Source organism: Stylophora pistillata, chromosome 13, assembly GCF_964205215.1.
Source record: "Stylophora pistillata chromosome 13, jaStyPist1.2, whole genome shotgun sequence".
Classification (NCBI taxonomy): Eukaryota; Metazoa; Cnidaria; class Anthozoa; order Scleractinia; family Pocilloporidae; genus Stylophora; species Stylophora pistillata.
In genome coordinates, this window is record NC_142531.1 from 23461615 (window position 1) to 23487907 (window position 26293).

Genomic DNA, 26293 nt, shown 5'->3' on the forward strand with positions numbered 1-26293 from the left:
CCCTAGGGGGTCTGGGGTATGCTTCTTTGGAAAAAAGGGTTAAACCTAGAAGCTTGGAGATGTAGTTTCCAGCATTTTGGGCATCAAAAAGAGTGCTTACAGGCTGCACAGACGGTGTTAGGAGGCTTGATAGGCAGCGGTAGAAAGCTGCTAATCGGCTTCCATTGAAACGCAATTGGCGTATTCTTAACTTTTTGTTTGTGGTTACTGGTGATGCGCCAGAGCGAAACGAAAATAATTTTTCAAATAGACAAATTAAATCATATGCAGCTCATCTCAGTGTGTTTCGAAGCGTTACATATCTGATGAGCTAAGGAACAAATTGTTAATTCTTATTCTTTTATTTACTTGTTCAGGTGATCTTTGGAGTTTTGACTACTATCGGAGTGAATTCATCGTCTCTCCAGTCCCTGACGTTCGAGTTTACAAGATTACGCCTGGTTTCGACAAGTTTTTGATCATTGCATCGGATGGCCTATGGGGGGTTATGAGGGTTGAAGAGGCGGTAAAAATTGTTCATAATTTTGACAAAGATGACCAGTTCAAAGGAGGAGATGTATCGCACAGGTAAGAATCAAGATCTGTTTCATAACTTTTTTATATTACCGCGTATTTTCGAGAGATTGATCGTCCAAATACGTCTCCATATCGATCTTTCTTTACAAAACTGGAGTTTTTCCAGTTAGAAATTTTTATACAACGAATGAATGCATTGATTAAAAAGGAGTCGTAATGGCCCATCATAAAAGTTCATGAATCAATGAGAAGTGAAGAATTAAGAAAAAGTATCATCTGACCAAAACGCCAAAATTTGATTGGTTCGCCTTTGCTGGCATTTGATTGGGTGAGTGGGTGACGCAGGCTTCCCTGCAAGCTGACGTTATCAAGATGTCGATAACGACAGAGAGACAATTTAAGCTTTGAATTTAATTAAATCCCGACAGGTTAATAAGCCGGGCCTTGCAAAGATGGCGTGACCGAGAGCTTCGTGCAGACAACACTAGTGTAATAGTTGTCCATTTCGATGAGACAGAGCCTGAGGAACCGCGGAGTAAAATTCCCAGACTAGATACCCCTGAAAGTGAAGAAGACGCGGAGACGGACGTAAATCAGTCCACGGATTCTTCGCAAGAGAGTGATGGAACACCCAATCAAGACTTGAACTTAACAGGTGATAAACCAGCACTGGTGAGGAAGCTAGCATTCCGTTGCTCTGATCCACTCGAATTATCTACATGCATGAATAACAGTTTCCAGATGTCATCGAATGGACTTTTATCTACATCAAATTTACAAACTTCGAAGTGTTCATCGCCGGTGGTGTAGACGGAAATGTTTGCCATGTATACCGCCCCACAACTATCGCAGATGTTCCATACAGTACCGCTCCGAATTCCCGCAGTCCACTCCAGAGTAGTGAGCCAATATTCTTGGTTCTCATCAAGCACTGCACCACATCACAACAAGCTACAAAACAAGCGCGGATGTTCCATAAAGTACCGCTCTGAATTCCCGCAGTACACAACGGAGCAGTGAGCCCGATCACGTGGACAACAGGCTAATATTCTTGGTTTTCATCAAGCACTGTACCACAACACAACAAGCGCGGATGTTCCATACAGTGCCGCTCCGAATTCCCGCAGTCCACTCCTGAATAGTGAGTCTGATCACGTGGACAGCAGGCTAGTATTGGTTTTTATCAAGCACTGTGGAAATGTTGTAGGAATTTTCGGTTAGTCTATGTTTGGAAATCTTGTTCTTGGTGAACGGTATCAATGGTTTTAATGGCTCAAAGCCGGGCTCTGTAGTTGTACATATTGTAGATATCCAACGCATTGCATTCGTGAAATTTTTTAAACCTGATTATACAAATAAAAAATACACCAGAATGCATTCAGTAGCTAGGGCTGAAGAGCTTTTACGATACTTTGTGTAGTTAAAAAGTGTGTTCTTATTTATTACTTATAGCAGTTTACTGCTTCGAAAGGTTATCAATAGGATTAAAATAATTCATCCCTCGACCAGTTTTACGAGGTAGAAAAGAGAATCGATTCAGCGGTTCTTAAATGTAAACGAATAAATTTATTTTCCACTCAATACTTCTCCAAAATGAACGCTTTGATTTTCGTAGATTGAGACTTCTTTTGCAATATCGATGCACTGTAAATTCCACATACAGCTGATGAGAATTTTTAAAAAAGTTATCATGCAAGGGACATTATCTGAATATAACGCCCAAATCGTGGAACTAGTCAAGACCCACGGAAGTGACAATTGTAAGCTATTTCTATTGAAACTGATCTCAACACATGAATATTGAATTATTTATTAGTACAGCTAATTGCTGGACCAACGATAAAAAGAGAAAGGATAAAGGTCACCTAATTTCTATACGTGTCGTTCTAGTCTTTTTTTCTTTGTGTGTGTGTGGGGGGGGGGGGGGGGGAGGGGGAAGGAGGAGGGATTAATAACCTTATCTATTTGAAGTGGGCAGTCAAGTCTTTTCCAGTTACTCAAGTTCTTCAGTTGATGGCCCCGACCACCCTGAGGCGTTTTCAAGTGTCAGTTTAATATCAAACAAGACGAGGCAAAGCAGTCTTACCCACTCTAGCCTTTTCGTCTCGCTCTTAACTATCCGCATGACTACCTTTGCACTTGAACACTCATTTTTTGGTACGCTAAGTTGTGAGTACTTTGGTTCTAGTTCTTCGAAACTCAATCGAAATGTATTCTGTTGGATGTGTACACCGTGATATTCTTCAAGGGCTTTGCAGATCAATGTCGTTATCTGAGCAACTGCGCAACTACCCCTCCCCCAAACTCAACTACATTCACCCGATAACAAATTGGGTTAAGGGATGGGTGAGTGCGCAGTTGATTGATATTAGCATTTATCCAACTATGCACTGTGTACGGGTCCGCAAACGATCCCCACACCGAACCGCAAATGATCCCGACTAAAAAAATTAGGAATGGCATGGATTGATATGAAAACACGTTTCATTATTTTATAACAAATATTCCATAGCTGATTTTTTTTTTTTATTTTAGCGGAAAATCTGTGACATTGCGTGACGTTCTGTCGAGTAACACACCGTTTTAAGGACCAAAGATTTGTCGATTTCAAGACCTTTAGCATAGTACAATAATTTTCTAAAGACATTTGTTGTGATCGTGGACTGCGAATCTTCTGCTTACTGTGTAGAACGTTGGAGAACATGCTTAATCGAATTTCATTTCTGTTGCATATGATCATTGCTTCAGGTGCACGTGTATGGTTAGCCAAATGTTGCAAAATTCAACAACTTGCATATTTTTATTCAACAGCTAATATTTATGCTCAACAAAATATATTTTTATTCAACAGTTTACAGTTATATTCAACATTTTATATTTATGTTCAACGACACGCATTTTCTTTTCATATTCAACCAATATTATTTTCATTCAACAACAATATTTATTCAACTTCAGTAGCTATATTTATTTTACTCAACAAAATTAATTGTTCAACTTCAGTCCAAACTTTTTACTCAACAAAAACAATTATTCAACTTCTACCATGCATAGTTATTTAATGACATAACTTCTATTATGACTAAGTGTTCGAAAGTTCCCGGACATTCAAAATATCGTCAGTCATTCAACAAAATTCCCCGCCCCTACCCCCTAACTACCCCCAAACATGAAACCCATTCCTTCCAATACGAAGATTATGGTTCATTTGTTTCTCCTGTTTACCTTTGAGGCGCCATGGATGATTTGTTGCAACTGCGGACCTCTTTTTTCCCCTTGTGAAAAGAAGACGAAGAAGAAGGAACCGGGGTGGCTGTGGCGGGAAAAGATGGAACGATGCCCGGGGCGGTAGAATTTGTCATCTCTCGGCTCGCAGATCTTGCTGAACTTGCTATAAGGTCGCGCGTTCTCATTAACAACGAGGTATTACTTCCCGATCGTTGAAGAGCGATCTCATTTCGAACACATTCTCTCACAATTTGTGTCAGTTCTTCCCTAACATCACGCCCTGATCCGTCTTCCGACGCCATCTCTATTCATGGGCGTTAATGGTCGGGGCACTGGGTCCGCAATACAGCGAATTTAACTGGGGACTGGACGGGGATTTTGTTGAATGGCGATATTTTGAATGTCCGGGAACTTTCGAACACTTAGTCATAATAGAAGGTATGTCATTAAATAACTATGCATGGTAGAAGTTGAATAATTGTTTTTGTTGAGTAAAAATTTTGTACTGAAGTTGAACAATTAATTTTGTTGAGTAAAATAAATATAGCTACTGAAGTTGAATAAATATTGTTGTTGAATGAAAATAATATTGGTTGAATATGAAAAGAAAATGCGTGTCGTTGAACATAAATATAAAATGTTGAATATAACTGTAAACTGTTGACTAAAAATATATTTTGTTGAGCATAAATATTAGTTGTTGAATAAAAATATGCAAGTTGTTGAATTTTGCAACATTTGGCTAACCACGTGTGTTTTCAGTTCAATCGAGTATGTAAAAATCACAAGGACAACGGAGAATTAAAATACACGCCCAGTATGATAGCTGTAAAAAAAAAAAAACTTAAATTTCCGCAGTTGATTTCACCGATTGCCTGTTGAAATAGAAGTCTTTTGTTCACCATCCTCGTTGCAAAATGTACCCAGAGTAGGGATATGGCCTTACTATACTGGGCCATGAAGCTGAACTTCATAACCATAGCCTGGAACCAACAGCATCGCAGAATTCCCAGCTAGCAGTTGTTCAAGAATTAAAGCAGAAATACAGCGAGGGGAAAATAACTAAAGAAATTTTCCCCAGATGTGGAAGGCAGTTCGATTGTTACTCTCAAGGTGTCTTTCAGAGCGGTTAAGGTGGAGCGTTACAGATTTATTCAGACGGCAGCGATTTTTGCAGTAGTTGCCTCTTGGAGGAGTTTTACTTGTAGTTGGGAACTTTAGCTTAGGACACACATGGCAACGAAAAAGCAAGCAGCGCTGCATATGTTGGACGGAATATATCTTACTATCTAACACATTAAGTTCTTGTTATTGTTGCTGCCGCTGTTATCAGTCGTATGGCGTTAATGGACTGATTAGATTTGCTTTGAAGATACCAAAATAACACCAAAATAACAATAGGGACCTTAAGAAACCACGACGGCGACGGCAACGAGGACGTGGAAAAACAAGAGATTGGCAGAACAATAGCTCAGCACGTATAACAGTTAGGTGCTCCACTTATAACCCTAAGGGCACCACAATACTGGACCTCCCAGAAGTAAAATCAACGACTCTCGGGTTAAGATCATGGAGATATGCTGCATCGAAACTATGGAACACTTTACCGGACGAGTCTCGAAAGATACATTTACTACTTTTAAGAATTACTTAAAAACATTATATCTCACGGGACTCTAGCGCGGCGAGGATCTATCCTTAATTATATTTCTTGTTTTCAATGATTACATTTTATATATTCAACTCGGTGACTACATTGTTAAATTCTTATCTTTTAATATCAGCTAGTTCTTAATCTCAATTTATTTAAACTTATTTGCCTTCAAAAGGCTTTACGATTTCCTTTTCTCTTTTTATTTCGTGGCGTACCTGTAAACTAGCTTTTAGCTAAGCGTTCTAACCACCTTAAATAAATTGATTGATTTATTGAAACTTTGTACATTTCTCGGCCGTCCTATGGAAAACAACAACGTGAAATCGCCAAAATTTGCGTCGTCTGCGAACAGAAACCGCGACGGCAAATTATTTTAATTTCCATTTGGAACTCAACGGCTACTTTAAACGTCATGCTGAAGTTGAGCTGTGGCGCTGTATGAGACAGTAAGCTCCTACAGTTATTTTTTAAATTCTAACGAAGAGTAGAAATTAATGTTTTAATCGAAGTCTTCATTGGCGTCGCCGTCGTGGTTTCTTAAGATCCCTATTAATTAGCTGAGGAGAGATGCGAGGCGTATATTGCGTCATTGAAGAAAATCTGTTAAAGGGATTCTGGTTGCAAAGAAAACAAAATTTCTCGCCTGCAATTCAAATCAGCAGTTTTACTTGTCAGTTGTCCGAGTTAATAAAAGAAATTCAGCACAAAGCGTGGAAAAGATGCCAGTTGTGAGCCACGATAGTCACTGTTCACGCTAATTCTCTATCCACACTATTTCAGCATCCGTGCCATTCCTAATTTTTTAGTCGGGATCATTTTTGGTTCGGTGTGGGGACCATTTCTGGTTCGGTGTGGGAATCATTTGCAGTCCTGGGATCATTTGCGGTCCTGGGATCATTTGCGGAGCCGTACAGATGCCAACAGTGACTGAAAAATGGCAATTTTGCCGAGGATTTATTTTATTTGGAAAAAGAAAAAACCTTGTGGATGATGATTGCACTTAGCAAGACATGGCTACAATTTTAAAACCTTGGAAATACAGGTTTCATCGTGATGAACTATACCGTTGTTATAGTAAATACAGAAACACATGAAAAACATTTTAAAGGCTAAGTGTTATTCTTTAAAACTTCTTAACAATTCAGCTGGGGTTAATCTTGCAAAAAGGATCAATACTGAGACCTACTAACCAAATTTGTTTTCCTTTTTAATTGGTCAAGAACACAGCCCACATGCACTGACTGGTACCCAACCTAACAATTCCTAGCAGACATGTACATGCATTTGCAACAAAAGGAAAGGACTGGTGTAACTGATTTGAAAATCCACAAAAAGGGGTCGTTACGATCCCCATTATTAAGATATCCCCTAATCAGTGATGCCTGGTAAATATGCAAGAGTCCTGACCTACCAAACAACCAGTGTTACAAAATTAAAAGCATGAGTATGATACCATAACAGGCTTTGCTGATGACCAACGACATCAATTTAATAATTGAGGAATTCGCTATTTAGTACAAAGGAAGAAAAAGCGAGATAAATGATGAGTTATAGCAAAATCTACCCTCCCCTCCCATACACCATTACTTGGTGTCCCTGTACAACTTTCTTCAACACCTCCACAGTCCATCCAAAAAAAAAAAAAAAAAAAAGACCATTCCACATTTACTCTTAGCAAACTGCTTCATTTCTTCAGAGGAGAAATAAAAAACCTGAATGTTAATGCCCACATTCCATAAAGATCAACGCTTTGATAAAAATCCGCCAAGATCCTCAAAGGTCAAGGAAAAGCAGACATAAATATATAAATTAGAGACCCAACGAACACGCTGAAAACACGTTTAAATTATATGCATCACAATGAGCAAATATTTCATGTTGCTTTTTGTTTTGTTTTGTTCTGTTTTTTTAATTTGGAGATGATCATTTGGGATAACAGATCCGTTTTCAAAGATTTTTTTCCTGATTATTACTAACTATTTGCAAGACAAAGATAATAAGAAGTTATGGCCATAATTAAAATCGTTTGTCACGCCGAGTCAGCAACCTGCATGAAGATTAACCACACGTGCAATGTCTGGACAGAGCTGCGTCTTAAAAAGTCTACGGCTCTCTTGAGTAATATACCCATAGAATCAAATTATCTGCACAGTTGCATCATAAAATCAGTTACTGCACAAGTTGCAGGCATGACCAGCATGCAGGTTAAAATCAGTCAGACTTTGCTTTGGCTGGTGAAGTTGGGTGTGAAGGTTCAGCTGGAGATGAAGACAAACACTCTGATTAGTGTATTGTTTCATTTAAAGGCAAATTTTGATAAACATATCTTAAGAGATACAAAAATATCTGTTGCATACACATTAGGGACTTTAAGAAACCACGACGGCAACGCCAAGGAAGACTTCGATTAAAAAATGAATTTCTACTCTTAGTTAGAATTTCAAAAATGGCTGCAGGAGCTTACTGTCTCATACAGCGCCACAGCTCAACTTCAGCATGACGTATAAAGTAGCCGTTGAGTTCCAAATGGAAATTCAAATAATTTGCCGTCGCGGTTTCGGTTCGCAGACGACGCAAATTTTGGCGATTTCACGTTGTTGTTTTACATAGGACGGCCGAGAAATGTACAAAGTTTTAAAACGCACGTGCTGAGCTATTGTTCTGCCAATTGTTTTCCACGTCCTCGTCGCCGTCGCCGTCGTGGTTTCTTAAGGTCCCTATTATTTCCTTGATACAGCTCATTGTAACTGTTAATCCTTTATTTCTTTTCTGCTTTGGTATTGCACAATTTTAAACAGAATGTTTTTTCTTCCTAACACTGTCAATCAAGGTTTTCAATAACTCTTTCTATAACTGGTCACTGGTGTGACTCTTTTTATAACTGTTTTCTAGGCATGTTGGCCATGCCTAGAAAAGGAGCCATAACTATCCTTTTCCCTGGCAGGGGGGGGGGGAGGGGGCTGAGGGCCTGCTTAAACGAAGGAACAAGAGAGTCTCATAGGCAGTAATAACCAGCTTTAATTTAAGCCTCTTGTCACTCCCCATTACTTTTGTCACTGCAATATAGCAGCTTCTACATGGATGGAAACATTAGGCCTTCACTGGCCTGGAAATATGCCCACTAGACAGTCAACAGTAAATACTTGTTCCTCTTTTTTCAACAACATAACAATTCCCCTCATAGTTGAAAACCTTTCAAGTGTTGAGACAATCACTCCCCGCCCAACTCAGGTTTTTCTGGGTTATTTGCATATTGTAGAAATAACTGGTTAAAAATTCTGCTAGGGGGTCATATTATCCAGATTAAACACCTATTGCACTCTGTAGAATAAAAAGCATATACCGGTACCTATCTGTCTTGAAACGAACTTTAGAATCTCATCCAGTATAATGACAGGGAAGGAGAAGTAAAGAACTGCTACCCACTCCTCCCAATTCAAAGGAGTAATACGGAAGATTGTCTGCAACAAAAACAACTTGCTTAACCCTTTAAACTCCCACAAGAGATTAACATTTAACTTCTCCCCACAAACTCCACACATGATTCAGCAAACAGGTAATGTGAATACTCAAACTTATCAGGTAGAAGTTGTTATCTTGATTGAACACCAAAGTCTCGTAACAAATTTACAAGTGAGTGTGCAGCAGGTAGAAGGGAAAATTAACAATCACATCTGGGGCATTACGGAGTTAAGGATGCAAATAATAATCAATAGGACAAAAGTTATTGCTCAGACAACCATAACTTGCAGTTCTGCACAACCTTTGAAATTAATTTCCTGAGAAGAGATTTCCAGAGGAAATGAGGTTTGATTGACGAATAAATTCTCTTGAATAACCCAGTAGTAAAATTCATCATAATTAATGATGCATTCATTAATAATTTGAACTGATCTGGCCAGTATTAACACAGCTTTCTCTAGCTGATGTGCATCAAATTTCCCATGAATTTTGAATTTGAGAGTCATGTAGCAGCAAACATGCTGGTGAGACAGAAGTACACAAAAGTCTTCTAGAGTGCAACAATATTTAGGTCACAAACACTTACATTTGTAATCTTGAAGTAAAGAATGACAAAGTGCATGATAAATGATGCTATGATTGCTGTGATAAGGGAAGGATTCCTCCATGGTGGCATGACAAAAAGACTCTGATTTTCACTCAAGCTGCAAACAAAATGCGACAGTAGTGTCATACATGTAAGTCCAGGTTAAAAAAATATCTCCTAATTTTGGTTGCTGCTATTAGTGCCAGGAGGTTTCACCATAAACAAAGAAAAAAGAAAAAAAACCCAACTCAAAATATCTATTTCCATTGGCAAAACAAGAATAGGTGTTATTGCAGGAAGTATTGTCATTTCTCATTATAAATCTAATGTGCGTTGCACTACAATGTATTCATATTGCCAGAAGAAAAAAGATGTCGACAAGTCACTGAATGAAACATGTACTGTAGACTTACCTGTTAAGGGCATTGAACATTTCTATTGTGACAAGTACTGAAAGAGCCATAGTCATGGGGTGAAGGTCACTAAAAATGTGACAATCAACACCAACAAAGTTTGAAGGATCTGTTGTGCACTGCATGTGGTGTGTCTAAACATCAACAAAAACAAAAACCATTTCAGTCAAACTAAAACCACGGTTGGCAATTATCTCTGACAAGACCTTGCACAGAATATGGATAAAGGGGGTCATCATGGGCAGTCAGTTTGTGAACTGAATTTGATCCCAGATTTAAGAAATGACATAGCAGGAGAAAATTCCCCACGTCTAAATCAAAAACAGTCTAGGTCAAAAATAAATCATACAAAAAAAAAAAATAAATAAAATAGAAATAAAAAATAGCTGGAGAATCTGCAGAATAACCTGAAAATTATGTGATCGATTACCGAACAGATGCACAGTGACATAGAACCTACTTGTTTTGCACAATAAAAAAGAAAAACATTCTTAATGGTGAAATCATTTACGTCTCTGTCTTCGAATACATCACAGGTAAGAGCTAATCAAACTAGGTGCTTAGTTAAGCTCATTGTATAAATACATCCACTAACCAATTGATAATAAGAAACTTTAGGACCATTATCATAAACCATAAACCACCAAGCTGAAGCTCCTACAGTAGCAACTCCAACATAGATTCCAATAGCCATGTATCTGAAGAATAGCCAGCCACTGATGAGAGCCTCCTTAGCTTTGCGCGGTGGCTTCATCATGATATCCACGTCAGGAGGGTTGAAACTGAGAGCTGTAGCAGGGGGACCATCTGTCATGAGGTTAACCCACAGAAGCTGAACCGGGATGAGGGCTTCTGGCATTCCCAAAGCCGCAGTCAAGAAAATGCTGCATAACCAAGACAATTCTGATTAGCACCTTGAAAACATTCTCTCTCCCAAAACAAACTTATGGAGCCTTAATTGGTATGATTTACACTTGGGGTTAGAAAAAAGGCATCATCAAAGGAAACATCTTGCTTCTTGATAAGCTTGCATAAATTATGAAAGACAAATTGTTGATGCAATCCTAACTGGCAAACTAGCTTCTACACTCTAAAATTGTCTATTATCCAATGACTAGACTTCTTGATGACAAATACTGACATAAAATGGCAACAATGGATGTCAAAAGAGAGTTTATCCTACATACTAAAATTTTACCGACTAAAAAAACACTTGACAAACTCTCTCTCTTATGTCTTTCATATATTCTTTGTGTTTGATTCATCATCTTGCTGGTTTACGTCGAATTGATTTCATGGCCTGCTCCCAGTTGGGAGCAACTGGTATCCACTCGCATCAATTGGTAGAGCACTGCACTAGCATCGCAGAGGTCAGTGGTTCAAATCCCATACAGGCCTGAATTTTTTCAGGTCTGATTCTCACCATTGCTTAAATAGTGCTTTACTGTGAGGATCGTGCACATATACGTCTCAAAGTTTCATGAATGGAGTCAATTTCATTTAATGTTGTATGGCTGTTTGTATTTGCTTTTATTACACGACTCAGGCAGTCAGAGGGCCAATAACTAAAATCAACCAATCAAAATGCTCTATTGCCGGTCAATATTCTCTCAGTATTGGACTGGGCACTGTCCCAAATGATACCGCACTTGTGTCCCTTTGAACTTCAGTCATATAATAAATCTCTTATTAACCAAGCTTGCTCGGGACCGTACTGGAAGAATATCAGCCCTCGGTCTTTTTTGTACGGACTGAGCTGCGCTCGGTCTGTACTGTCAAGACCTCAGGCCGATATTCTCCCAGTACTGCCCTCGCACTTGGTTAATAAGATATAAGTATAATATCTACGTTTAACACTTTACAAACTGTTGGAAGTAAGTAAACACCTGTACCAAGAACACTGCAAATGTGACAACCAACCTGACAACTTCTCCAATATTTGAGGAAATTAAATATCGTATAAACTGTTTTGTGTTGTCATAGATGGATCTCCCTTCTTCCACAGCAGCCACAATTGTTGAAAAGTTGTCATCAGCCAATACCATTTCTAACATCAGGTCAAGGGGCACAAATTCATAAATTGTGAAGTGAACAAGTAACTGAGAACACAAAAAAATTGTTATCAGTTAATGAAACTATTAACGTAAAAGTGTGGGATGAGGTAACCCTCCATAACCAAGCCAGAAGCTCTTCTTCAGATCAAAAATTCACTAAACAGAGTCAATAACTAAATTAAATTAAACTAGAGCAATCAGAGCGTCTCATTCTTCCTTGTGGTAATGTGGAACAGTGTCTAGCATCCAGTCTGACAAGAATCAAAGAGAAAACCTCTCTGAAAATTGCAGAGCAAAATGCTCATGACAAAGCCCACCATTAGGACTCTGAGAATGGATAGACTTTTACATCATTTTGCCCTCCTTCACAAGAAGTGGGTATGCTGCGACTCCTAAACAAAGTTCAGAGGTTTGGTGACAAACATATAAAAGGATACCAGAAGCAGATTTAGCCACAGCAGTTCCAGATCCCATGGCAACTCCAATCTCAGCTTTCTTCAAGGCAGGAGCATCATTCACTCCATCTCCAGTCATGGCAGATATTTCTCCTTCAGCCTGGAGGTACTCGACAATCTTACTTTTGTGTGCTGGTTCAACACGAGAAAACAGTCTAAAAGCAGAAAACACAAATATTTTTCTAAGTTGAAGAACGTACACAGTTCATACATATGCATTTCATGGTGCACAAAACACACATTTGGTATAGAACTTACCTTGCATTTAAACAAGCTTCTCTCTGTTCTTCTGGAGTCAGCTCATCAAATTCACGACCAGAGTAAGACAAGCCTGAAGCAAGGAATAAGACAGACTTTCCTTCATGTAACTTACTGGAAATTACTTAGTTCTTATTAACCGAGCAGGAGGTCTGTATGGGAGAATCTTGACCAAGGTCGGCAGTACAGACCGAATGCAGTGAGGTCTGTACCAGCGACCGAGGTCAAGATTCTCCAATACAGACTAACCTAGCTCGGTTAATAAGATGTTTATTATATGGCTGTGTCTCATATGCCAATTTTTTTATATTCTTTGTACCTTTATTTTCTAGACTGGTCTAGATGCCGGTCTGGATGGAAAAATCTAGACCGCTTTTAATATTGATTTCAGCCAATCAAATTCATGAATTCGGTTGTTCCCAGTCCTTGTGAGACACAGCCATATAATAAAAAGAATTAATGAAAGTAGAAAAAATGTTTAGCTATTGAAAATGGGTGTGGTACCTGTTGTGTCTTCATTGGGCTCAAAAACACCAATTCGTCTACAGATAGCTTCTGCAGTTGCCTACACAAAAACAATGGTGCACTGTTAATCCTAACCCCTAAGAGTGACTAACATCTAATTTCTCCTTACAATATCACCCCTGAATCAAACATTTAGGTCATGAGAATTAGGGAAATGATCACTGACTAAAGCTTTTGATTGTTAAACAAATTCTCCTTGTCAGCACCTTTACTAATGCATAGAGAAGAGTATGGAGAATATGCAGACTGATGTTAGGGTGCAAAGGGTTACTAACCAATCATGTTTACTGTCACTACAAGACAAAACTGATAAACATTTTACACACCTTGTTATCACCAGTAATGACAATAACCCTGATTCCTGCAGCACCACATTTCTTGATGGAGTCTTTCACCTCTGTTCTTGGTGGATCCAACATGCCTGCCACACCCACAAAGGTCATGTTGCTCTGAAAACAAGAAAGGTTTATGATATATGATTAAAAAACCATCCTTGCTCCATTGTTAAAATCTTGACCTTTCTGAGTATGGCAGTCTTAGTCAGAATGGCAGGTGGGAATTTCACTTATTTAAGACAAGTGAAGGGGAATCCACACAATCATCACAAGACTCTGCCATTGTCCTATGTGTCACAGGCCCCTTTTCAACTCTTTCACTCACAAGATCTCCTTAGTAATTCTCCTTACTGTCTGCCATACAATTCTTATGATGTCAGTTGAGAGAATTTGGAGCTGGAACAACTAATAATTCCCCAACTGATATTTTTTCTTTACTCTCATCACTTTTCTGCTTGATACTGTATTGATATGGTAAGGAGAATTCTCTCTTGGTCACTCATAGGAGTCAAAGGGTTAAACAAGTTTACAGCTGAACTGGACCAGCCTGGTTAAATTTTGTTTATAAATAAATAAATAAATAATTAAATAATGTACTGAGGTAGTGCATCAAACTTAGATACTCTCAAACAACTAAACATGAAATATGTCTAGGAAATTTATTGTTCTGTGACCAATCACAAAGGAGATCAGGACACAGAAATGAAAAAAACATAAACACATTTGTCTTAGCTGATTCGTGCATTCACACTTCAGAATATTTCACACATTCACGATTTACTGAGATTTACAATAAAACATTAACCTCGTAATCTGCAAACTTTTCAGCTTTTTCCAGTTCCATTTTGCTGGGTGAAAGGGGCTCATCAACTGTAGCCAGTGCAAGGCAACGGAGAGTGTCTACACCTGGAGGAACGTTATCAATGAAAAGTGATGATAAATAACTGAGCTACCAAAAAAAAATTTCGACTGACATTTCTCAAACTACAGATGCGTATGTGGCCTACATAAAATAGAAATTTGACGATGGAAATGCCATAAGGTGGCTCTTGTTATCTATTATTTCCAGGTTCAATTGGAAATTGTAATTTTGATTTTTGAGGAGGGAGGAAAACTGGAGAACCCAGAAAAAAAAAACTCTTGGAGCAAGGAGGAGAACCAACAACAAACTCAACCCAAAGGTGACACCAGATCCAGAAATCAAACCCAGGCCACAGTGACGCAAGGTGGGTGCTCTCGTCACTTCTCCATCCCTGCTCTCCTCACATGATGATCAAGCATTCAAAACTAACCTGTTCCATAACTTTTCACCAAGTCCAGAATTTGCTGTTTAGTTTTTGGTGTCAGTGGTTGTGTCTTGCTACCAACTCTGATGAAGCCGCATCTCTCTATTATGCCTTCAGGTGCTCCCTATTCACAAATAAAACATGACCAAGTAAAATTTAATTTCTAGGGAAACATAAAGCAAACTAACAAAAGTGAGCAAGGTTTATTAATTTATTTTTACCTTGACAAACATCTTTGGATTCTTATCATGTACAGAGTTTGGTCCATCGATTCTAGGAGTGCAATACACACTCATTGACTTTCTGTCGCGAGAGAACTCCAAGGTAAATTCCTGCAAAAGTAATCAATGATACAAACACCTTAACACTATAATTCCCAAGATCATAAGATTCAGCTCTAAGAACTTAGCAGTAGTCAGCCATGTTATGGCTATAAATGAGTTTGTCATCCATTAAGTTGTCAGTTTTCACATCAGAAACAGAGGTCCCTGTAGGTTCCAAACAGACATTTCATGATTTTAACATGACACAACTCTTAGTTGTTACCAGGCCAAGCGAGTGATCTTGTTCAGCCATGTGTATGATGAATTTTGTTCTGAAGATTGTGAATGTGAATCGTTTTCATCCTATCAATTTCGACGAACATTTTCCAGTTATTTTGAGAAGGAATCCTCACATTGTTTGTAAGAGTTCGACATTTCGATTTATTTGAGCTTTGTATACTTTTATTTTGCTTTATTTTGCTTCGCATTTGCAAGTTACAATTGTGTAATTCTACTTTCAGAAACATATTTATATGCTGTTTATTTGATGAACCTGGATTAAAAGACTCTAAAATTAACCGATCAATTCAGCGGCTACACCTGGCAGTATAAAAAAGTCATTACAACTCAAAGTTACCTGTATAGGCAGAGTAGTCTTAAATATGACGAGAAACTTAAATTTTGGCTTGATTCAGTTCATTCACAAGCAACCAAGGACTGTTTGTTAGACTATAATGACAGTAGAATGTATTACCTTATTAAAATGAGACTTGATCACATCATTACAAGCATTAGCCAGTTCGGCTTTGGATTTTCCAGCCAGATTTGTACCAAAAACATTGAGTTTCTCCACTAAAACTGTCAAAGCAGTTTCTGTAGATTCACCAACCTTCTCATAGGCATTTTTTACCTGAGAACAAATAATAAAACAGGTTAGGTTACCATTTAATTACAAATGTAGTAGACAATTGAGAAACAGCACTGGTGTTTAAGGCTATCTTTCAAGTTGGTTTACAGGTGACAAAAAGACTAAATTATTGCCCAAAGTTTGAAATCAGGAGGCACTGGATCAGTTCATAAAAAGTTATAATCAAAGAGATGATCTCAGGTGAAACACGGAATAACATCATTTCCAGTGGTGCGTTAACCCTTCACCAGGGCTGTGGTCTAGCAGTGCCCAGTGGCCCCTGGCACCTTACTCTTGCTCTTAGGTGACTTGGAAATTTTAGTTTTTTCATATAAAAACATGCTGGGCACCCTGCATTTCAAAGTTTCAGAATGCTGGGCTCCCTTCAGTTTTTCTTAGAGCACAGCCTTGTTTACAATCTAACATCATTATACGTTTTCTCCTTACCCTTCTTTAACATTTCCTGAGGTGCTGGCAAGGATAATTTGTTAAACAATCAAGAGCTACCTTAGATGATGATCACCTCCTATATGCTTGTGACCTCAATGTGCGATTTAGGGGTGAAGGGGAAAATCAGAGCCAGTCACTCTTTGGGGTTGAAGAGTGAATTTACAATTAAAACCTCATTAAAACTGTCATGCACTTACTGAATTGTAGTCTACACTGGAATCATTACACATGGCACAAATAGTGGCCAACTCTGGAAGCGCTTCATAGTGTTGCGGATCAACTTTCTGTCCATTTAAAGTTCTAGAATCATAAATTTAGATATCAATAAAGTAACTTCAACCACTCAACATCAATGAAGCATCTTAAATTATTATAACATATGGGTATTACACTTCAACCCCGTTGCTATAGATTGACACTTCGCACCCTAGCATTAGTATGCATCTTCTCTACATTGTTATCTGTACATTTCCTACAGCCGCCACAAGGATAATTTGTTAGACAATGCAGGAGCTTTTCTTAAAATTTCTGATCATTTCCATTATTCTCATAACCTTTACATTAATATTTAAGGGTGATATTGTTGGGAGAAATTAAAAGCCAATCCCTCTTAGGGTTTAAGGGTCAACTTAATTAAGATGTCAAATACAGTTGCACGTTGAATGAAGATGGATGAAACCTTTCTAAAAGACGTTGAAAGATGCATTCTGATGCTGTGAAACATTTGTTTTAAGGTGTTAACAATCCAGTGGGTTCAAAGAAAAGACTTGCATAGCGCAGCAGTCCTAAAAAGGTATCTAATGATTGAAAGAAAAGAAAAAAACTTACATATCTCCACTGGGTGTATAGGTAGTTCCTTCAACTTCAAATTCATGGAATGTGGCATGTTCCCTTCTTACATCACTCAGAATAAAGAACTAAACAAAATACATGTTGGGAGTTATGTCAAAAACAAAGATTCTTACAAAGAGTAGTTAAATGGTCTAGCCTGCCACAAACAGGCTACCTTGGTGGTAGGACATTCAAAGTACTAATCAGAGGGTTTTAGGTTTGACTCCTACTGAGAACAATTGGAGCTTTTTTTCCTCTGAGTGTACCTATCATTTATTGAATGACAACATCTTTCACCACATAAAATAACTCATTGTGAAGAGTTCAGCTCTAACTCATTCTGATTCATAATTAAAACCAGTCACCATAGTCCAAAATAACAAACAAATTCTTTCTTTGTTACCTTGTGGACAGACATTTGATTTGTGGTCAATGTCCCTGTTTTGTCTGAACAAATGACTGATGTACAACCAAGTGTCTCAACAGAAGGAAGACTACGAACAATGGCATTTTTCTTGGCCATTCTGTGTGTACCTGAACCAGATAAAATGTAACATTACAACCATTGCATATGACTTCATTGCAGTTGTGTGTCTGCTGAATCACCATTACAAAAAAAACCAAATCACATAAAATTTCCTCACCAAGTGCTAAGCATGTGGTTATAACAGCTGGGAGTCCCTCAGGGATTGCTGCAACAGCTAAAGCAACTGCAATCTTAAAGTAATAAATGGCTCCCTAATAAAACAAAAACAACAACAAAAATAAACAAGCACGCTAGAAATTCCAATGTTCTATCTCTCACGACAGTTCATTGATTCATCAGTCAAAACTTGTAAAAAATTCTATACACAGAAAAGATTTAGATTTAAATTTGATGCAACATCTTGCACTAATATAAACAGGGTATAAATCACCAAAAATACAGCTTAAGACCCTATATATAAGACAGTTTAGATAATCAATTGCTTTAAAAAAAATTCTTGTGACTATCAGCTTGAAAAACAATTCACCTTGCACCTTCCTATGGCAATAAGACTCTGCAATTTTTCAGCCCCCAAGTACTACACATACATTCAACATTCTGCAATAATTTAAGTACAATTGGTAAAAGAAATTTTCAACCTATTAGTGCAATCATTTTCATAAATTCCAAGAAGTACTTTAGGCATTTAATTTTACCAGTTACTGACTGAAAAGCAGAACATTGTACATACTTCTACACCCATGTGACTCTGATAATTTTAATAAAAACCCCTCACCTTCAACCAGGATCCCCCATGAACTGGATCGCTGAAGTGACCAATATTAATGGCCCATACTGCAATACAAATAACTGTGATTACCTTAAATGGATGGGAGAGAAAAGGAGAAAACACCGGTGTTATGAGATAATCAAGTGCTAGGTCCACTTCTGGAACTATTGAAATTTAGCGTTGAAAATAAGAAATAAAGCTTCATTATTTGAGAAGGTTTACTAAAATCTAAACTAAAAAAAAAAAAAAAAAAAAATGGAAAAATAGGCATGGACACCATACTTTGGATAACTGTTGAGCAAATTCATCAAGTTTCTGTTGTAATGGAGTTTTCTCTTCATCTGTATCAACCATTTCATCTCTAATCTTGCCTAAAAATTACACAAAATCAATGTCATTCATTAGTAAAAGTAAAACAGTTCTAAACAATTATCAAAAGTAAGATGCGTTTACCAATTTGTGTGTTCAGCCCTGTTCCGATGACAACCCCTGATGCTTTTCCAGCAGCAATGTTTGTCCCCTAAAAAAATTGCATACAGGTAAAAACTCAAAGAAAAGATCAAGGTTAATTTGACTTTATGTTACACAACACAAATTATAAAGTAACTGAAATACTATGAGCAACTTGATTAGTAAAAAACGTATAGTTTATTACACTCAGTCTGGTAAAACCATAGAAAATTGAAGATTTATTTCATAAAAGCAACAGACTACACTTTTCATCAGTTTACCAGTGTAATAACTCACACAACATGTTGGAAGAACGCTTGAAAAGTTTAAGCTGGAATCGGAGGCAAGTGATTTACAAACTTTTTTAATGTTCCTCCTACACCCTGCATTGGTTATTATACAGGTAAAGTGATGGAAAGTGCAGTCTATTGCTCAACTTCAAGGGACCTCTTCTAATAAACTGAAATACCATGACAAAGTTGTAGAAGAGAAGATAACAAACCACAATATTCTAAAAAGTGAAAGGGTGCCATCAATTGCCTGCCTTTCAATCCCCAATTTTCCTATGGCAACAACTGTGTGTGTGAGGGCAAGAGCTATACCTGATTTTTTTCAGAGCACAGGAGTTGTAAAATCAATTATGTTACCTTTCCTTTAATACACTCAATATGGTTGATCAATTTAGTGGACATCATTTCACTTTCTGGCTCCACGAAATTTGATAATTTGCAGGGTTCAATGCTAAATTTTCAACTTACTACCAAAGTGGCTAGTGACAACTTACATGTTATGACAATTTCAGTTTGCTTACTAGCCAAACTGGCTTGTGGAAATCCAAAACCACTAACCAAAACTGAATTTCTACTAGTCAGTGGCTAGTTGGCTACCATTTATGTCCAGCCCTTCCCTACTGTTAGTTACAGAAACTTGCTGACACTCAGATTTATGGCTTTCAGCTTGGGCCAAAAATCCAAGTGGAAAAAAAGTTGGTCCATAACTTACAGTACAGACCTTTGACTTGGTCAGTAAGAGGTAAAAAGGTACTTACTGAAAACAACATATTTGTCTTGTCTTGATTGACAGCTTTTGGATCGGGAATGGGATCCGTGTGTTTTATCACACTAACACTTTCACCTAATGAGAAAAATATTGAAACTGAGTCACTCACAACTACAAGAAAAACAACCATGTAACCAGTAGAAAATTTTTGACATCCAGGTTTCAAGAACTAGTTCAAAAACATGTGATAACACTGTGTGAAAGGATTAACATTTTTCATAGGCTTTCCAAATGCTTTTCAACTGCCTTCCACATGCATGTGAAATTAACCTGTGAAATTAGTAGGAAAATCATAGCACAACTGTGCCTAGATTTTACTGCTCAGAGTGCAAGCATATATGCATCTAGATTATCCTAAATTTCCAAACAATCTTGATGTCAGCAGGCAAGTCAGAAATTTAAAGAATGCTTTGTTAATCAACTGAAGATGACAGAGGTTTCTGTCGAAACATGTTTTTTAAACTCAAAAGTTTTGTCGTTTTCTTTAAATATCCTAAATTTCCTTTTAACCTACAACAATTACAAATTTTTTAAAAGAAACACAGCAAAGAGAAGACATAGTCAAGTCTATAACCATCAATTTCTAACTGAGATGTACTTACACTAAAGGATAGAACCCCATGACCCCTAACTATTATAATATTTACATGTATCATCAACTTTTTCAAAAACCTTACCTGTTAGAATTGATTGATCCACTCTAAGAGTTGTAGATTTTATTGAAGTTATCCTTATATCAGCAGGAACTTTGTCCCCAACTGGTAACAAAAAGATTGAACCCAATAAGTCATTACACAAACATCTCCACTACTGAGTTACATTTTGCAGAATATATCACATAAGGAGCATTATCAATGATTGATGGTAAAAAAAATTCCAGAAAAAATGAAATACTTCACTATTAAAGCTGACAGATAAATAAAGGTTTCAATAAGTTACAAAATACACAGCAAAAACTGCAAAGTTCTTAATGCAACTCCTGGATGTATCCTGCAGCATATGGTGATCTCAATAGTGACTACTCCAACTTTGTATTCAATAAAGTAAAAAGATCTTGCAATATTGATAACCTTTACAACTTTGTTTCAAATTTTATTTTGATGATTCAAAAGCTTTGGTAGTACACTCCTAAAATGATCCCACATAATATTTAAATGCCCTCTGATTATCACTTTTAGGGAAGAAATCCAAAGACATACAGATTAAAAAAAAAAATTTATCCAGCATAGTTTCAACAGAACTTCTACAATACAATACAATACAATACAATACAATGTTCTTTATTTTGAGAGGGTAAATACATGATTAACCCAGTAAAGAGTTTTCTAACACACGGCCCTCTGTAAACCCACCCATCCCACCCAGGGGAGGACATCCATCACACAGTAATCTCGTGTGTGGGAAATTAACATCTCCTACCCCAACCCTGCAGGAGACGGGACCTCCATTTATTCATCCCTATCCGAGAAGACTAGAAAATCTAACCATTTCTTGATGTTATAGAAAGGTAGCAGCAAATTCTTCTCAATTATTTTAAGACCCCGAGTGTTGGTCCGAACAACTTGGTCCAACTGGGTTTATATTTAAACAAAGGTGTCTGATCATTCTGCAAATTCTCCTTGATTGAGACACTATTTACAAATAGAACCTTTCCTGGAATGATGTCATAAAAAAGTGATTCAAAAAGGCTAAATTTCCTACATCCCCTTGTTGCATCTCCTTGGAAAAGTCTGGTACATATTCATTATATTTGGAAACAAAAATCTTGGATAGATAGCACTAGTTTTTCCACAAATAGATCATAAGAAACAGAGCTACATGAGAGACTCTGTCGCGTTTAGAGGCTCAGTCCTGTGGAATGCAGTGACCAACAATTGTAGTGCCCTGACAAAAATATTTCATACCGTGACCTCGGGCTAAAGCTCTAGTTAATTTTAATGAATTCAGTTTTAAGATAACATCTGCATCCACTTGTAATTTTAAAAAAGATGACTTTGTATATATTTAAATTTATGTTTACAATTCCACATTCATAAGCACCACTGTTTTAAGTTTAGATGTTCTTTACGTACCCCTAGGTTTTAGTTTTTAGTACATTTAGCAATTAGCTCATTGCAAACGATCCCACAAGCTCATGTACCTTTAACACTCATCGTTTTAAAATAAAGGCTATCTATTTATCTACCTAGAGCTCACAAGAGTAAATTCTGATCCAATCTAGAGGAGCAGGCTGGATTTTAGACTGCTCTCTGAGCCTGAGGGCTATTTTCTGAGTCATATAGATTTACTAGCTTAAATGCAACATAAAGTACTCCTCTACTGCTAATTTAGCTTCCTATTTACCAATTAAACCACATGCAATCACACAATACATGCTTCAAGGCCCAAACTGATAGAAACACAAAAATAGAACCCAGCTGGCTTAAAACATTATCCAAGCAAAACAAACACAAATGAATCTTCAATTCACAGGCGTGATCTTTTAATCTTAACCATTTGAACCAGTCCTACAGTCTCCTTTAAAGCGTTCTAAAATTAAAACTGCCTGGCATATTTTTAGGCAGTCATTAAAAATTTTAATTACCATAAAGAACTTCATACAGATGATGAAAAAAAGGGACATCCTTTCAACAGCAATTTCAACATTTTGTGAGAATTTTGAAAAACAAGACTTTGGCTGATGTGTTTGTTAATTTTCTAGCAGAACTGGCTTGGAAAAAATAGTGGTTCACTTCATCAGTTCGATGAAAATTCACTTGTAAACAACACAAGGGTCTCCAGAGACTTCTGCTCACAAAGAGCTTGTTAAAAGCTGGTGATAATTTTTCATCTGTCTGATATTAAGAAAATTCAGTGTTTTTTCTTGGTCATTTGCAAAGCCAGAAAAAGAAATTTTAAAGCTTTCCTGGTGATAACTAAACCAATACTTTTCATTCAGTAAAATTAAAAGAGAGATCAAATAAAAATAAGAAAACAAGTAGAAAGCTAGTACTGCACAACTTTAATTGCTTTTTCACACATAATAAAACCTTCTATACAGAAAATTAATAAGATCTTTAAAAAACAGTCCGAAATGGAGACAGCTTCCAAACTATCCCTGACAATTTCAAATGAAAGCTTTAATCAGTGGACTCTCTTTGAAATACTTCCAACAGAATAGGCCAACCAAGGAATTTTTGTTGTCAAACACAGCTAGAAGGATAAACCAACTACTTTGAAATCCACAATCACCAAGTGGATTACAATCACGACAATTTCAGCTGTCAAAATTGCCATAAACTGCCCCCATTTTCTTTAAAACTTCCTGGGCTCCTGAACTACATACAATAAAGGAAATTTCTTGACTCTTGAACCCAGAATAAAACTACATTAATTTTGCATGTTGTTACAAAATGTATGATCCCACTTAACGATTTAAGGTTTTTAAGAATCTTATGCTTCAAGAACCACAACACAAGTTTGCAATATACATTTTACACTCTTATGACTAGCAATTAATCTTTCCTGGATTTAAAACTCTGGTAGTTTTGGGATTACATTCCCTACTGTTTGGAGATGAGAAAGCAAACAAGAAGAAATAAGACATTCCCCTTCTTATTTCAAGTTAACATTACTACTGTTTGCTAAGGGCGAGAAAATGCAATCTGGTTTTCGTGGGAGTGGATGTAAACACTTCGCCGTGGTGAACACTAATTTGATTTTGCTGTTAGAAATCACGGTCACCCCAAGCGAGCGTAAAATAACTTGAGACTTGCATAATCCCTACGGTTTTTAACTCACCTGCAACCTCTACTATGTCTCCTGGAACCAAATCCCGAGCTTTTATTCTTTGAATTCCTGATTTGTTTTGCCTTAACACTTTAGCTACTTCAGGCTCATACTCCTTTAAGGCTTCGATCGCGCTTTCGGCGTTTCTTTCCTAGCAAAAATCAACACAGGAACACGGACATTAATTTTCTGTCGGTCTCACTCATGTAAAATGGTTTCCCACCAAGACGCCGAAAAGAATAATTTAGAATCAGTACTTACTTGCCATACTCCTATAATTGCGTTTAAAATCAAAATAACAAGGATAACGAATGGTTCTACAAATGCTGTAGTTCTTTCTTCTCCTTCTTCGAATAAAGCCAACGTCTGGAAACCAAAAATATAATAAAATTATGGTGAACTCCATGTATGATGCGAAGCTCGTCAAATTATTCTAACAGGAACACGAAGTGTTTGCACTGAGCAAATAAACTTACAAAAGAAATCACTGCAGCTCCAAGAAGAATCTTTACGAGTAAATCATCGAACTGTTCTAATACAAGCTTCCATAAAGGCTTGCCTGAAAAATAAAAGTACCATGTGTTGAGAACAGCTGATCTCGTAACACGAATGCAGATGCAAACTCGAACTCAAAGCAAAGAGAGAAATAATCTTGATTGTGCTTTCAAAAACGCATTCCTACCTTCTTCGGCTGGGAGTTCTGTTTAATGAACCAAAAAAGAAACAATAAAAAGATACATTAGAACCCACTCACTGATCTTCAAATTAACCAGAGATTAGAACATCTAGCTCCTCAGATGGTAGTGCATGATCGAATATAAATCATACAAAAACTATCATATATTTGGATAAATATCATCAAAGGTGCAGCAAAAGTGGTTAAATTGTTACAGCTGAACAATAGATTTTTTACCGTTTGGTCCGTATTTTTTCTGAGCGACAGTTAACTCCTCTAAGCTCAGACCCTCCGTTTCGTCAACCGAGAAGTGATCTAAAACTTCGGACGCCGGTAATGTGTGAGCAAGTTCCATTTTGTGCAGCAAGGAAACTATGCGAATTCAGCTGTTTCTTTCCGTTCCCAATAAAAAGTTGAAACTACTAGTGTTCTCTTCCCAGTCTACTGTTTAAATGTGGTGCATGCTAGAGAGAATTTTCTTTTAAGCTTCGACAATGTCGCAGAAAATTCGCCGCATCTCGTTCAATACGCGTGTGCTTCGGCAGAACATCCACGCGGCCTGGACGCGGCTCAATGCTATTGGCCAAAAATAAGTCACGTGACAACCCACTACGGCGAAAGTGCTGACTATTTCCGTTTTCATAAAAAAGATTCTAAATTCTGTAATGCGTCATCGCAGCAGCAAGGAAAAACTATCGTGGCGATCACTGATGCCTCGTTTGTTAGCTCGTATAAAAGTTGCATAAATTTTACTCTACTCGCTTTTCGAAAAGAATTGGGCCATCATCGAAGGAAATAAGCGTGGAACCTGAGTTCGAAGGGTAAATCGACCACCAAACTTCCGGTTCATCCCCGGGATTCAGACGAAAAAAAAGTTATTTTCCTCAAACTTACGATGAGAACAACTTTAATTGAGCGTTAATGTACTTCTTTATTAAGCTCTCGTATTATCTAATCAACAACTTGTCAAATAATACCAGCAGGAAAGGATGACTTAGATATAATTAAAATGGAATTAAAATGTTTCACCTGTTGCCAGAAATGTTTTCCGGGATTTGAAAGATGTTGCTAATTGGTATTGCGTTCAGGTGGCAGAGTTTTAATGCAAATAATCAACACAGACACCACTGTTTATGTACATTTTAGGGTACAAGTAAATTTACATAGAAGAGGTAAGTTTTCATCAAGCTTTAAGTTTTATTGAGACAGTTGGGAAATCCAGATATCTAGGTTTTATGGTAACATTGCCAGAAACTCGTTCCTTTTTCTTCCTCATAAAGATATAGATCAGTGGATCTCCTCGATTGAGCTTCGAAGCTTTTACTGAATTTTTTTCGATGCCGTGTCTATTCGCGGAAGGCATTTACCATACTCAAACGTGGAGTTTTTTTCAGCATGGTTTCTTTAATTACTGATGACACCTTTTTTAAGACACCTCCGAACAGTTAACAAAGAAGGAATACGTTTGAAGTTCCAAGAGCTCCCTTGTTTGCTGAGTAACAATCGTTGTGTAGCTTGCGATATTCATAATAAAGATAGCCTGGCTTGCCGTGTAGTGTTGTAACAATGCTTGTTAATTTTTTTTTTCCTTTATAACCATCGAAAGAACGCCACTTTCTTCCGATTGAAATTTGTTGATAATTTCGCTTCCTCTCTAAGTGGTTTAGTAAGGGGCCGGCCATTTAACTTTTGAGGGGGGGGGGTGGGTTATTTCTGGTCATCAAGAAATTTTTTTTCAAGTAATCTGCTGTGCAGGATATTTTTTTCCTTTCTAAATGCTCTTTTTTTTTTGGTTACATTTGCGCTGCATGCAATTTTTTTCTTCCAACAAGCACTTGCAGGAAATTTTTTTTCAAAATCA

The 26293-nt window shown here is 37.4% G+C and overlaps 2 protein-coding genes and 2 non-coding genes across 4 annotated transcripts in view; 1 reads left to right on the top strand and 3 right to left on the bottom strand.

Annotated features, from left to right (window-relative positions):
- LOC111330079 (protein phosphatase 1D) overlaps positions 1-2393 on the top strand; it is a 6556-nt gene extending 4163 nt beyond the window's left edge. Inside the window, exons 3-4 of the mRNA XM_022934875.2 lie at positions 357-567; positions 945-2393. Coding sequence (XP_022790610.2) covers positions 357-567; positions 945-1326 — 593 coding nt within the window. The 3' untranslated portion in view covers positions 1327-2393. The remainder of the gene's footprint in view (positions 1-356; positions 568-944) is intronic.
- Positions 2394-6592: 4199 nt separating this feature from the next.
- On the bottom strand, positions 6593-24991 carry LOC111330080 (calcium-transporting ATPase sarcoplasmic/endoplasmic reticulum type). Its single transcript, XM_022934876.2, has 28 exons — positions 24670-24991; positions 24439-24456; positions 24233-24315; positions 24018-24122; positions 23769-23907; positions 20666-20746; positions 19978-20063; positions 18933-18999; positions 18762-18850; positions 18486-18569; positions 17868-17961; positions 17627-17757; positions 17221-17309; positions 16590-16692; positions 15790-15945; positions 14994-15104; positions 14779-14896; positions 14292-14392; positions 13478-13600; positions 13131-13191; positions 12627-12699; positions 12351-12523; positions 11780-11906; positions 10455-10743; positions 9860-9993; positions 9447-9564; positions 8748-8859; positions 6593-7656 (listed from the first exon to the last, which is right to left on the bottom strand). The coding sequence occupies exons 1-28, from the start codon at positions 24785-24787 to the stop codon at positions 7610-7612; spliced, it is 3030 nt and encodes a 1009-aa protein (XP_022790611.2). The 5' UTR covers positions 24788-24991; the 3' UTR covers positions 6593-7609.
- LOC148718228 (small nucleolar RNA SNORD36) lies at positions 16100-16170 on the bottom strand. Its single transcript, XR_015995027.1, has one exon. It is a non-coding gene; the product is annotated as a small nucleolar RNA SNORD36 (small nucleolar RNA).
- LOC148718229 (small nucleolar RNA Z195/SNORD33/SNORD32 family) lies at positions 24544-24625 on the bottom strand. Its single transcript, XR_015995026.1, has one exon. It is a non-coding gene; the product is annotated as a small nucleolar RNA Z195/SNORD33/SNORD32 family (small nucleolar RNA).
- Positions 24992-26293: the final 1302 nt, after the last annotated feature.

Coding starts and splice junctions, on each gene's coding strand:
- LOC111330080 (XM_022934876.2), bottom strand. CDS start 24,787: ATGGAACTTGCTCACACATTACCGGCGTCCGAAGTTTTAGATCACTTC. Junction 24,123..24,232: donor GAGCTGCAGTGATTTCTTTT/GTAAGTTTATTT, acceptor TTTGGTTTCCAG/ACGTTGGCTTTATTCGAAGA. Junction 23,908..24,017: donor CAATTATAGGAGTATGGCAA/GTAAGTACTGAT, acceptor GATTTTTGCTAG/GAAAGAAACGCCGAAAGCGC.